This window comes from Panthera uncia, chromosome X, assembly GCF_023721935.1.
Source record: "Panthera uncia isolate 11264 chromosome X, Puncia_PCG_1.0, whole genome shotgun sequence".
NCBI lineage: Eukaryota > Metazoa > Chordata > Mammalia > Carnivora > Felidae > Panthera > Panthera uncia.
The window spans coordinates 105,840,392-105,855,370 of record NC_064817.1 but is presented as its reverse complement, the minus strand read 5'-3'; the positions used below and the strand labels follow the sequence as shown (position 1 = coordinate 105,855,370).

Genomic DNA, 14,979 nt, shown 5'->3' with positions numbered 1-14,979 from the left:
CATTAACTCTCCAACAGTTTAGAAAGTCTTTCTTCTGCAAAATAGTATGTGTGGATTTATTTTTAAAAATCCCAGTTTCTTTTGGAGCCCAAAGGTTTATTTCCCCACCATGTGTAGAAGAAGGTTTTACATGAAGGAATGGCCTGCCCCAAGGTACCGCCACACACTATACTGGGGGACTCAAAGGTATTGGCCAGTTGGCTAGATGGGCTGGAGCCCTGCTCTCTGCTCTCCCAAAGGGGGACACTGCCTCACCCCAGAAGCCCTGGGAATTACTTGAGAGCCTGCAATTGTTCCATTAGTCTCGGATTTTTTTTTTTTATGTTTATGTATTTTTGAGACAGAGAGGAAGAGAGAGAGAGAGAAAGAGACAGAGCATGAGTGGGGGATGGGCAGAGAAAGAGGGAGACACAGAATCCGAAACTGGCTCCAGGCTCTGAGCTGCCAGCACAGAGTCCATCACGGGGCTCGAACCCACAAACCGTGAGATCATGACCTGAGCTGAAGTCGGACGCTTAACCGACTGAGCCACCCAGGTGCCCCTCTCAGATTGTTTTCTAATCAAATGCACCATGGATTCTAGTGTGAATAGTACACACCAAGAACCAAAAAGAAATCTGCAAACAAGTCTATCAAGAGTAGGTTTTACGGTGGGGTGCATGAGTGGTGCAGTCAGTTAAGCATCCAACTCTTGATCTCAGCTCAGGTCATGATCTCACAGTTCATGAGTTCGAGCCCCACGTCGTACTCTGCACTGGCAGCATGGAGCCTGCTTGGGATTCTGTCTTTCTCTCTCTCTCAGCCCCTCCCCTGCTCATGCTCTCTCCTTCTCTCTGAAAATAAATAATCTTAATTTTTTTTTAAAAAAAGAACAGTTTTAGGGAAAAAAAGCATGAAACTTTACTGGAGAGACAAGTCTAGAAGGAAGTACATCCAAATATTAGTAGTGATTATCTGTGGCTGGTAAGACTACGAATAGGATTTTTTTTTCCTTTTATCTTTCTGTATTTTCTAAATTCTCCATAGTGAGCATATATGTCTTTTACAATGAGAAAGAAAACCAATAGACCTTATTTTTTTAATGTTTATTTATTTATTTTGAGAGAGAGAGTGGGGGAGGGGCAAAGAGAGAGGACAGAGAGAATCCCAAGCAGGCTCTGCACTGTCAGCGTAGAGCCCGACACGGGGCTCGAGCACATGAATGGTGAGATCATGACCTGAGCTGAAACCAAGAGTTAGATGCAGGGGCGCCTGGGTGGCTCAGTCGGTTAAGCATCTGACTTCGACTCAGGTCATGATCTCACGGTTCGTGGGTTTGAGCCCTGCTTGGGCTCTGTGCTCACAGCTCAGAACCTGGAGCCTGCTTTGGATTCTGTGTCTCCTTCTCCTTCTCCCTCTCTCTCTCTCTCTCTCTCTCTGCCCCTCCTCCACTCTCTCTCTCTCTCAAGAATAAATAAAAATTAAAAAAAAAAAGAGTTAGATGAGTAACCGACTGAGCCACCCAGGTGCCCCACCAACAGGCCTTATTTTTAAAAATGAAGGAAGAAATAGATTTTAACCATTGTTTACAGCTCCTGCAAATTTCTTTTCTCCCTCCTCACTCATGCTCTTAGTTCATGCCCATGCACATCTGGCTCCTTCCATCGCCCCAGTGGGCATTGCTCCTCCTAGGAGACAAGCCTCTCTTCCTCTGAGATGTAGCTCACCTCTTCTCAACCCTTTTTGGGGGGTTATATCTCAATAAAGCTGGGATAACATACAGTTCATCCATTTAAAGTATATAATTCAACTGTTTTTAGTATAGTCACAGAGTTGTACAACCCTCACCACAATCCACAATCAACTTTAAAACATTTTCAGCACCTCAAAAAGAAGTCCCATGCCCTTTAGCTATCATTCTTCAACCCTCCTCATCTCCCCACACCAACCCTAAGAAGCAACCACTAATCTACCTTCTGTCTCCATAGATTTGCCTATGCTAGACATTTCATGTAAATGGAATCCTATAATACGCGGTCTTCCATGATTGGCTTATCGCGCTTAGCATAATGTTTTCGAGGTTCCCCCATGTTGCAGCATATATGAATACTTTATTCCTCTTGAAAGCCAAATAATATTCCATTGTATGGACTGTGTATTTGTTTATCCATTCATCGGTTGATGGACCTCTGTCTTGTTCTGCCTTTTGGCTGTCGCTAATAGTACTGCTATAAGCATGCATATACATGTACTTCTTTGAGCACTCATTTGTAGTTCTTTGGGGTATACGCCTAGGCGCGGAATTGCTGGGTCATATGGTAACTCCTGTACTTGACTTTGTGAGGAGCCACCAAACTGTTTTCCACAGCAGCGGCACCATTTTGCATTCCCACCCACGATATGAGGGTTCCAATTTCTCCACATCTTCACCAGCACTTTTGCTCCTTTTTATTTTATTTTATTTTATTGTCCTTTTTAATGTAGTCATCCTAGTGGGTGTGAAGTGATATCTCACTGTGGCTTTGATTTGCATTGCCTGAGGATTAATTGATGTTTAACTTGACTTCATCTTACCAGGCAAAGACCATTCAAACTGCTATCCCAGATTAGTCCAGGGGTTTACCCAGCCCAATAGCCAGTTGGTCGTTGAAGAAGAATCCCAGGAAAAATATTTGGGGAGAGAACATGGTTGTACTTATTAATAACCACCTCAAAAGATGAAGGATTTATTCATCTTGTGCATATAAAAAAAAAATAGTTATCTGGAAGGCGAAAAATATCTTAATTACCTTGCATACTTTCTGGAATATAATATATATTTCATTAAATATTTATATTCTACAGGCTTATAGTAATGGTAATATTGGCAGCAATTAATGTTATGGGGGGATTACTTTGTGCCAGGTCCTATGCTACACCCTTTACATGCATTGTCCCAAGTAGTCATCATAGCAGCCTATCATTAGCTTCATTTTACAGTTAAGGAAACTAAGCCCCAGAGGAGTTTAGAATCTGCTTAACGTCTCACTGCTAAGTAAGTAAGGGAGTAGCTGGCATTCGACACTCATGTGGGCCAGACTCCAAAATCAGTGCTCTTACCTACCACTCCTAACAGGTTTTACAGGATAGCTCTGAGAATACAACCAGCATTATAGCACGGTCACTAAATGAAACTGTGCTCTAAATTCAAAATAACTAAGTCACAAGCAAGTTTTTAAAACACAATCTCTTCCTAGGTCCATCCTGCATGTCCTGTGGCAGTAACGAGTACTCTATGACATGGGATGGCCTTTTATGTCCCCAAGTTACCTTGCTCAAGTTTCAAAGAGATTCCCCTGAGTTCTAGAATTTGATGACCCAGACTGTGTTCACATTATTCACATTCTTTGCGGTTTTCGTAGACATTTATCTCGACCCCACCGAGTAATATCCTTCCATTGGAAAGTGGGAGGTCTTATGTTTATGGCAGCCCCTTATCCCCTTGACATTTAGGCAGACCCTCTGTGAATCTTCTCCAACTTGCCAGTGACCTTTATGATCATCCAGGGAAACTGTGAGGGTTCAGGGGCGGGGAGAAGCTCAGAGCCTTTTTTTTTTTTTTAAACTTCTAGGGAAGTTCAATTGGAAGGCTTTGCCATGAATTCAATTTTTCTTCCCACGTGCTATCTCAGAGAGAGTTTGGAGGTAGGAGGAGGCCTAAAGGAAACTCTTTCATTAAAGAGCAGGCCGTCACCCGCCCCCCCCCCCCCCCCCCGTAGACTAATGACCATATTCCATTTCCTCATGGAGTGGGGGGGATTACTCAGCCTCAGCCTTTAGTCTTTCAGTTTCCACTCTTGGGAACTGTATTATTACCTTGTAAAACAGAGCATCTCTCCTATTAGCGTTAATTGAACCCATCTTTTTCCTGTTAGAAACTATAATGTTGACTTTTATTTTCAGAGCCCTGTATTGAGCCTCTTCACTTTGGAAGGTGATGGAGTTCAGTGCCCAGAAGTAGGCTGCGAGGGGGTTTGAGCATAGCAGGAGGCAACTGTTGGGGTATCAGAAGTTTTATATATCCCAGTACCCTTTCTCGCACTGTTCTTTCCATCACCCTGGCTTTACCGTGCCCCTAGCCTTTGTGAAGATGTGCTGAGTGTTATAAGCATGCTCTCTCTTCCAAATCATCAGTTGAAATGAATCGTTTTATAGTAGCAAAGTGGAAAAATGCAAGAAAATAATTTCCACCAGTCTTCCTCTTTTGGCGAGATCGGAGAGCAAGCCCCAGAAGGCATTTCTGGGCTCAGGACTCCCACCAGTGTCCAAATGAGATTCAGGCCTCTGGCTCCTCCAGAGGCCTATATATCAGGCCAGTCCATTCTTAGCCTGGAGACAGTATTGAATAATTACTCCACTGCCAGCAAATTCCCTGGCCAGAGTCTCCAAAAACTTAGTAGAGACTTAAGATAGCCTTGATTACGAAGAATGCTTTAACTTCCTTTCTACCAACAACACTGCTTTAGAAAAATAAGGAGTATTTTATTTTTGTTTGTTTACCAGCGGACATCTATTGTATAGATATTTTAATATTTCTTTATAAACGTATCCACTTCTCTCCAGTCTGTAGCGCCTTATTTTGTGTGTCCCTGTACATCTGAAACAAAATAATAGGCCAGAAATTTTGCTGGGTAATGTGAGTATGTGTATTGATACATATTTGCATATATAATGTGCTCACTCTCTCCTCCTCCTCCTCCCTGTCTCTCTCTCTCTGTCTCTTTCTCACAGACACACACACACACACACACACACACACACACAATTTGTCTTATATTTAAAATAAAAGCCAAAGCAAATAAATAAAACATACTAGGATTCACTCCCTCCTATCTCCCCCCCACACCCATGGGCACCACAATATACACACAAAGAACAAAGAAACCTTCCTCCTCTAGCAGATGTGAGTTTCTCTGACTATATTGTCAGGAGAATTTCATAGCGCCTACAGTGCTCTGAGCACCCTGCAATTGTGATCTGCAACTGTTAGCCCGAGCCTGCATGGAAAGGGGCCATCTCTAGGGTAATAGCATTGTAAATTACAATCAATGCACTCAATTACACCCAGAAACCGAAAGATATGTAGTGCTCCAGTGTGCTTTGTAATCAGCACCTTTGAGAATGTAGGTAACAGCATTCTGAACAAACAATGGAAGCTGAACGTGCTAGAAAATGAACGTTGGAATTAAATCATCCTTCTGATAGGAGAGGCACCTTATATGGCAAACAACTTTTTTTTTTCCCTAATATCATTTTATTGATTTTTTTTTAAAACTAAATTGTGGTCTTGTAGCCTAGAATGTCTTTTAAAATCATTTATGGCTCTAATCAGCCTGGCAGAGCCTTTCTGTCATGCTGATAAGGAAATTAAACTTTTCTCATACTGGGTTTACTTGCCTCTTATGCACAGATGTTTTCTTTTTCTTTCAGGGAACTAATTCAGAAGTTGAAATCTTTCATCAGCTTCTATAGTGCTTTGCCTGGCTACGTCTGCAGCCACAGTCCTGTGGCTGAAAACGACACTCTTTGCTGGAATGGACAAGAACTCGTGGAGAGGTACTCTTTTTTGAATGTTAAATATAGCAGAACTTGGGAAAGAATCATTATATGTTCATCTCAAGGTTAGTTACGTGTTCTCTCTGCCTTCATTAATTACAGAAGAAAACTTTTAGGAAAAACATACACGTGAGCATCTGTGACATGCCAGATGCTGTCTGTAACCTAGAGCCCTTACAGAATTTACAAACTTGGAAGCATGTAGAGAACTGTGCATTCAGGGACATTTTACAAGGTGTGCAGCATAAAACAACTTTGGCTTATTGCATCGCCTCATTATGTGGACCCTTGTTTAAGGGGTTTGAGGAAATCACATACATACCAATGGCTATCATTTAGTGAGAGTTAACGGCATATGAAGCGCCATGCTAAGTGCTTGTCTGTATTAACTCTTTGTATCCTTACACCAGTCCTCTGGAATGAATGCCATTATTTCCCCTACTTTATAGACGAAGATGGAGGAAAGAAGAATAGGGAGGGAAAGAGGAGTGCCATTTCATCAAGCAGTTTTGCTGAAATGGTTGATCACCGAGTGTTAATAGAATCTGTGCTAACATCTGTCATCTATGAAGAATTTGCTCATCGCTGGAAAGGAAAGAATATTTATTCAGCAAATATTTACTGAGCACCTTCTAAGCGCCAGTCATGTTGAAGTGAACAAGCCAGGCAAAATTTCCTGTCCCGGCGAAGCTTTCGTTCTAGTGGGCTCGTGGCATTCCTAACCTCCCTTGCTTCGCATGTGTAAGGAACAGTTTGGGATTAAGGGACGAAATTAGGAGGGGGAGAATGCTTAGGAAACCATGTGGCAGCATCTTGTAAGGGGGAATACAGAAGATACTTGAACTCGGGTTCTGAATCTTTTACTAAAGCGTTGCTTAATCTAGGGCAAGTGACTTAATCTCTCTGAACCTTGGTTTCCCCGTCTAAAAAGTGAGGTGGTTGGATTAGAGCCCTTCTGCTCTGGCAGTCTGTGGGGTTTTTTTCTCATTCATTCATTCATTCATTCATACATTTATGTTTTGAGATCCTGTGGGTTAGGCACCAAGTTAGTGCAAGGGATATGAGGGTGAAGACAGGCAAGTTACTTGCTCTGAGGAGCTTATAGTCTAGTGGGGACCAACATCAGGACAGGTCATGATGCTCAATGGCTAATGAATTAGTCATGTGATGTAACGGACAGAGGAAGGCTTTGGAGCCAGATGAACTTGGGTTTGTATCTCTGTCCCGCTACTCACCGCGTGGGGCCTTGGGTGAGTCACTTAACCTAGACAGTCCCAAGGTCCTCCTCCATAAGGGAAGGGCATCTCGCAGGGCTGTTATAACTATTAGGTGAGGTCATGAATGTAAAGTCCCTAGCCGGCTGGCACATACCAGAAGCCCAATCCAGGTTTCTTCTGTTCCTTCTCCCTTTCTCCCTTCCCCCTCCACCTCTCCTCTTCCCAAGCACATGCCTGAAAACCCGCTTATTTCTCAACTAAGCCGTGTTACTGACCTGGGACAGTGAGAATGAGGTGCTAATGAGACTGAAGTTGCATGCCACCCTGGATGAGTCATTGAACTTGCAGGGAGATCGACTTGCCTCCAGCAAACGTGAATCGGGCTACAGGGACTAATGGCCCCACGCATCCACTCCACTCTGGAGAAATCGTGCATATTTATCATCCTAAAAGCTCATCAGGTTCTAAGCAGAATCATGAAAATGTACTTAACTGCTATGACATATTTTTTTAAAGTGTCAGAGAAAAGCCATTGGTATTTGGCTTTATAAAAAGCAGATGCTTTAAAACAGGTATAAACAATATAATCTTTAAAAAAAAGAAAATGCCCACAGGTCAAATATGTGGTTCTTACATAAGCTTCATGAGAAACCATCCCAGTGACTTACCCACTGGTATGCTAATAGGGTAAAAATGAACAATTCCTGAATACTAATTTGTTTTAAGCAGCATATCTTCTAACTATGGTCTGGTTATTTTTATTTTTAAAATATTTATTGAAAAAAACTTTTTTAATGTTTATTCATTTTGAGAGACAGAGTGCAAGTGGGGGAGGGGCAGAGAGAGAGGGAGACCCAGAATCTGAAGCAGGCTCCAGGCCCTGAGCTGTCAGCACAGAGCCTGACGTGGGGCTCGAACTCACAAACTGAGAGATCATGACCTGAGCCGAAGTCAGAGGCTTAACCAACTGAGCCACCCGGGCGCCCCAATATTTATTTATTTTTGAGAGAGAGAGAGAGAGAGAGCAAGAGCCGGAGAGGGGCAGAGAGAGAAGGAGACACAGAATCCGAAGCAGGCTCCAGGCTCTGCTCTGACAGCACAGAGCCCAGTGCAGGGCTTGATCTCACAAATGGTGAGATCGTGACCTAAACCAAAATCAAGTCAGATGCTTAACTGACTAAGCCACCCAGGCACCCCTAACCATGGTCTGTTCTTAAAGAAGAAATTTTAATTGACAGTACATTTATTTGTTAATGTATTCATTTATTTACTCATTTAACAAATATTTGAGCACCTACTATATATCAGGTGCTAATACTGTTTCTCTATTGTTGTGTTTGTTTAAGGCCAAATGTTGTAATCCTGATGGATGTATCTCCTATTGCTCTTTAAGAAAAACAAAATCAGATGATCCAGTTTTAGTTAATTCAAAAGAATTTCTTCCCAGGCCTGTGTTTTTTGAATTAGTGGTATTTTTTTCCCAAAGTTTCTTTTATTTATTTTGAGGGAGAGAGACAGAGCAAGCACGCATAGGCAGGTTAGGGGCAGAGAGAGAGAGAGAGAGAGAGAGAGAGAGAGAGAGAGAGGGAATCCCAAGCAGGCTCCACGCTTAGCACAGAGCCCAACGTGGGGCTCAGTGCCATGACCGTGAGCTCATGACCTGAGTTGAAATCAAGAGTCAGATGCAGATGTTCGACCAATGAAGCCACCCAGGTGCCCTGGTGGGATTTAAAAAAAAATGTTTCTAAGTTCATTTATTCATTTTGAGAGAGAGTGAACATCAGCAGGGGAGGGGCGGAAAGAGAATCAGAAGCAGGCTCCGCACACTGTCAGCATGGAGCCTCGTGGTGGGCTCGATCTTACGAACTGCAAGATCATGACCTGGGCTGAGATCAAGAGTCTGCCGCTTAACCGCTTGAACCACCCAGGTACCCCTGCGGTGAGATTTTTTTAAATTGAATTTTGCTCATATAAACTACTTCATGCACAGTATACTTTCATGAAGGATGTTTCCCGAGAATCAAGAAAGTCCTCTTCTCTCAAATGATGGAATCCAAAGCCTGCTAAATTTGAACGAGCCTAAAAATTAGTGAAATGAACGTTTGCACCATTAAAAGAACTCTGTTAACTGAAGTATTTTTTGTTTAATTTGCTAGCTTTAAATATCTCATGGTATCAAACAAAATAATAACATAAAACAAATAGTATCGAGAAAAGCTATTATTCCAAACCCCTTCTGAAAAGTCTGTTGTTTCAAAACAAATTTTATTGTTGATAGGTGGTATCTAGGGAGGGAGGGCAAGAAGGAAGGAAGGAAGGAAGGTCGAGAGGGAGGGAGGGAGGGAGAAAGGAAGTAAGGAAATCAAACATATCTGCAGATAGAAGGGTAATATAATCCAGGAAGTAACTCTTGGTTAGTAACCTCAGGTTATAATTAACCTATACTTAAATTACTGACCTAATGCGATGATTGGACTAGGGAATAGTGTCAAACTAGATTTAAAAAAAAAAAATTACTCAAGGATATACATTTAGTAGTACAGAGTTCTGTAGCCTGAGGACATGTGTGCCCTCTATTTGTACCATTTATAAAGATTAACTTCACACTGCACATCTCATCGATAGTAAAATGTCTTTCCAGAGCTTTTCTTTGAATTTCTCATTTCGTTTAGTCTTAAGTAACAGTTGCCACTTCATATGGCCAAATCAGTTGTAACCTTGTTATAGTTACAGGTTGGGTTTATATTCCTTTCAAAGTATTTTACTCTCAGTCAAGAAAATGTATGAAAATCAAGGATCCTGAAGGGAAATGAGACTTGTCAGTGGAGACACCTGATTAAAAGGAACATATTGATACTAAAGAAAATATGGATCAATATCCATGTCAGCTGGGTTGTCAAGCTATTTATACCCTCCTTCTACCCATGTACATATAGACCACTCAACTTTTAAAGAGTTCAAACCACTGTTTCTCTAAATATGGTCATATTTCACATCCTTTCAATTGTTGGCTCTTATGAAACTAATCAATTAAAACATGAACGAAGAGAATGTCTCCACAGATCTAGTGTGACGGAGTACCACATAAAGCTGCCATTTGTCCTCGTAACCTCCCCACCACAACCCACCCCGCCCCCCATCTTGGCTTGAGGTAAACATTGGATTCTGGGATTTAGCAGAGAAATCTTGGAATTAGTGAACTTGGCTCATGTGAGGGTACGCGCTTTCGATCTGAGTTACCATGTGTCTTATAGGCAGAGCTTTCGTACAACTGCCTCTGTCAAACTACAGAGAATTTCAGTTAGAGAATCCCTGGGACCAAGAGAAGCATAAAGGATCCCATGGGAGTACGTTAACCCTGGGCTTAACAGGTAAACGTAGGCTTTGCCTGCACTGGTGCTGAAAATACCTGTATGAAGAGTAAGCAGCGTAGTAAATACATCGTCACACACCCTTTGAGAACTGTGAGGCTAAATATCTGGATCACGGACTAAAATTTTCATTCTTCTTCCGGATGGTTTGATACCCTCTGGAAGGTAAGCCCCACTGTACTGTTTAATCAAGTTTGTCTTTAAATTAGTGTAACAGGAGCTACTTAAACTTACACGTGTTCAAAAACTGCTAGTTTGAAAAAAATGCGATGTTGTCTGTACATTTAGCATCTGATCATTCAGGTTCATGCAACAAAGACTGAGCACTTCTCATACACTGGGCCCCGTGGGGCATAGTGATAAGTAGAATCCAGTGCCTGCTGCTGCTGAGGAGTTTACAGCTTAACGAGAAGCAGTCCAGGGAGAGTTCCCCTCAGCGGTGTCAAAACAGAGGCTCTGCCCCTCCTTATTTATTGATCGCGTGTGTGTAATTGAGGTGAAATTCACATAACATAAAATTAACCTGTGTAAGGTATACAATTCAGTGGCATTTCGTACATCCATGATGTTGTATAATCACCACCTCTGTCTAGTGTTAAGACCTTTGCATCGCTCCAAAGAGAGAGCTTGTCCTCATTAGCAGTCATTCTCCATTCCCCGCTTCCTTCAGCCCATGGCAACCAACCAACAGTCCGCTTTCTGTCTCTATGGATTTACCTATTCTGGATGTTCCATATAAATAGACTCATTTACTTAGCATAATGTTTTTAGGGTTCATCCACAATGTAGCATGTATCAGTACTTAAGTCCTTTTTATGGCCAAATAATATTGTACTGTCTGGATATGGCACATTTTGTTTATCCACTGTCATCGGTTTTCCACCCATTTTCACGTGAACCCTGAGCTCTATCAGGCTTCTCTCACCACCTCTGGATTCCGCACGGCTCACCCTTGACCTTGAGGACAGGGCAGCCAAACCTTCAGGTCTCCCAGCGCCATCATCTTGGACCACCACCTAAATGCTAGCCTCTCCTTCACCTCTCCTCTTTACACCCCTTTGCAGTCATTCTCCCGAGTGTTTTTCTCTCAGCCGTATGTGTGTGGTCAAGTAGCTTCTCCTACCATCAGCACACCTCCCAGAGGGTTTTATGCGTCCCTAGCCATTTTGAGGCTTATCAGTTCTGTATATGTAAGGACTTGTACTTTGTGGCATGACACCTTAGCCCCCTTTGTGATTCAGTCCTGGCTGGTCTTGCTCCTTGTCATGTTGCTGGACTGGTTGGGCCTGGATCCAGGTCAGCTCCTGAAAATTGCTGTTATCTTCTTGGCAGTTCCACATAGCCACTTCTGCACAAAGCAAATCAGTATCTATTTTGTGTTTGCTCAGGATGACTCTGGGACTCTCTCAGTGGAATACGTGAGGCACCTGGCATTAGAGAATATACTCCCTGAGATGTGCAGGGGCAGATTTCACTGAGGGTGCCTCCTCTCCCTCCTCTGTGATCTTACCTCGCATTTCACCTGAGAAATTACACACACACACACACACACACACACACACACACACACCATGTGTGTAACGCACGCTTATTTCCACTGATCAGACAAGTCTTCCCATGTTCATAATGCCTCTTTAGAATTACTCTGCTTAATTGGAAAGGCCAAAGCAGGAATATACAAAGCAATTGTTTTAGTTTTCAAGGATTTTTGTTCCTATCTCAAAACCTATTGCAGACAAGTAGGGTAAGGAGACTATTTTTCTCTCTCTTCTACTGGGTTGGATGGATAGACTGTGGCATATCAATCAGTGGGAGTGAGCATGAGATCATCCCTTAACACCCAATTCCTGACATATGCAATATAATTTTAAAAATGAGAGCAAAAAATATCTTCTTTTGGTCCCTATAATCTAGGAAAGGTGAGGGAGAATAGTTGATTGTTTTCATAAGCTACTTAATTTTTAAGTTTATTTTATTTTTTGAGAGAGAGAGCATGTGTGAGCAGGGGAGGGGCTGGGAGAGAGGGAGAGAGAAAATCCCAAGCAGGCCCCACACTGTAAGTGTAGAGCCCGATACAGGGCTCAATCCCATAAACCGTAACATGATGACCTGAGCCGAAATCAAGAGTCAGACACCCAATTGACTGGGCCAACTAGACATTCCCATAATGCAGTTATTTTATTTTATTTTATTTTATTTTATTTTATTTTATTTTATTTTATTTTTATTATTTTATTTTATTTTTATTATTTTATTTTATTTTATTTTATTCTTTTATTTAAATTCAAGTTAGTTATCATACAGTGTGTAGTCTTAGCTTTAGGAGTAGAACCCAGTGATCCTTACATATGATACCCAGTGCTCATCCCAACAAGTGCCCTCCTTAATGCTGTGACCCATTTAACCATCCCCCCACCCACCTCCCCTACAGAAACCCTCAGTTCTCTATATTTAAGAGTCTCTTATGGTCTGCCTCCCTCCCTGTTTTTATCTTATTTTTCCTTCCCTTCCCCTATGTTCATCTGTTGTGTTTCTCAAATTCCACGTATGAGTGAAATATGATATGTGTCTTTCTCTGACTTATTTTGCTTAGCATAATGCACTCTAGTTCCATCCACATTGCAAATGGGAAGATTTCATTCTTTCTCATTGCCTAGTAGTAGTCCATTATATATAAATATATATACAGACACAATACATACACACACAGACACACACACACACACACAATCTGTGGCCTATGGGTCTTATCTTCACTTCTTTCCTTTACCATCAAACTGAAGATGGTGAAGTTCTATCTAGATACAGATACAGATATAGATATAGATATAGATCTCTATATATACCACATTTTTATCCATTTGTCAATGGACGTTTGGGCTGTTTTCATAGTTTGGCTATTGTTGATAGCGCAGCTATAAACATTGGGGTGCACGGCACCTGGGTGGCTCAGTCGGTTGAGCGTCCGACTTCGGCTCAGGTCATGACCTCAAGGCTTGTGAGTTCGAGCCCCACATTGGGCTCTGTGCTGACAGCTCAGAGCCTGGAGCCTGCTTCATATTCTGGGTCTCCCTCTCTCTCTCTGCCCCTCCCCCACTCATGCTGTCTCTGTTTCTCAAAAAATAAATAAACATTAAAAAATTAAAAAAGAAACATTGGGGTGCATGTGCTCCTCCGAATCAGCATTTTTGTATCCTTTGGATAGACACCTAGTAGTGAAATTGCTTGGTTTTAGGGTAGTTCTATTTTTAACTTTTTGAAGAACCTCCGTACTTTTTTTCAGAGTGACTACACCACTGTGCATTCCCACCAACAGATGTTGGCAAGGATGCAGAGAAAGGGGAATGCTAATGCATTTATTTTAAGAACACTATGTAGGGGCGCCTGAGTGGCTCAGTCGGTTAAGCCTCTGATTCTCGATTTCGGCTCAGGTCATGATGTGACAGTTCATGAGTTCGAGCCCCGCATCAGTCTCTGCACTGACAGTGTGAAGCCTGCTTGGGATTGTCTTCTTCCTCTCTCTCCCTCAGCCCCTGCTGAGACCCTGCTCATGCTCTCTCTGTCTCTCTCTCTCAAGATAAATAAATAAAAACATTTAAAAAAAACCCTCTGTTTTGAGGACTTTGGTGGAAAGGGACCAATTTCTAGCACTAACACGTCTTTCATTTGGTGTACATAACAAAATGGGAAGAACTTCACAATCTTCCGTTTGACGGTGAAGGAATTAAGTGAAGATAAGACCTACAGGCAACAGTGTATACATTTTCAGACACACATGTACGCATGCACAGCTCATTGAAGTCACATCCAAACAAGCTAGTGATATACACCAGTTGTTGTCTATAGCTCCCATGCTCTCGTGCTAAAATAGGTTATTTGTTATTTGGGTTTTGCTTATTTGTGTTTTAGGTTTAGGTGGTGGCTTTCCTCCTAATGGCTCAGGGCAGTGCACGTACAACTTTTTCTCTTCCTTAAAGATTTTATTTTTACATAATCTCTACACCCAGCATAGGGCTCAAACTCACAACCCCGGGATCAAGAGCCACACACTCCACTGACCGAGCCGGCCAGCCCCCCCAAAGATTTTTGGTTTTTTTTTAAAGTAATCTCTACACCCACCATGGGGCCAAACTGACAACCCCAAGATCAAGAGTCACATGCTCCACTGACAGAGCCAGCCAGGAGCCCCCATACAACTTTAAATATGGCACAGCCAATGGAAGTACCAACGGGGAAGGAAATATACGAGACAGACTACAGAGCCAAAAGGAAGGGGGCACAGGAAGAAAAAAGTAAACAGTGGATCGTGGACATAATATTCAAGGGCATTGATCCATGTCCTGAAGTCATTTGATCGGAAGTTTGTTTAGGCATAGGGCAGACTAAAATCATGCCAAAGTCAAGGCCCGGTGGTTCTTCTTAGTGGCCCCTGTCGTGATGGTTTGGGGATTAGAAACTTTAGCATCGTCTTCTGCATCCTAGCTCTTTTCTTTCTGTGGCTAGTTCTTCCTTTGGCCCCTGCCCCACAGGAAGCTCTGCTTACTGGCGAGAGGAGAGAATGTTTGCCTAGCCCTACAGTTCTTGGTCCCCCGCAGACATTTTTGGATTTCATTTTTGCTTTAGTTTTCCTGGAAGCGGAAACATACGCTCGGTTCTTTCTGATTTGGGGAACTGCTATGTTAGTTAGCCTGAGTGCATGCCCTAGAATGAAGGTACTGAAGCACCCTACTGCTTGCTAGCATGGCAGTTCGCATCTCCTACCTCGCTTCAGGTAAGTCCAGATTATTCATGGAGAGGCTTTGAAGGAAAACTGGATC

General features: G+C 42.4%; 1 protein-coding gene across 1 annotated transcript in view; it reads left to right on the top strand.

Moving 5' to 3' along the window:
- The window catches only part of GPC3 (glypican 3), a 422,044-nt gene that overhangs the window by 287,098 nt on the left and 119,967 nt on the right, over positions 1 to 14,979 (top strand). Inside the window, exon 5 of the mRNA XM_049644836.1 lies at positions 5,449 to 5,574. Within this exon, the coding sequence (XP_049500793.1) occupies positions 5,449 to 5,574 (126 nt within the window). The remainder of the gene's footprint in view (positions 1 to 5,448; positions 5,575 to 14,979) is intronic.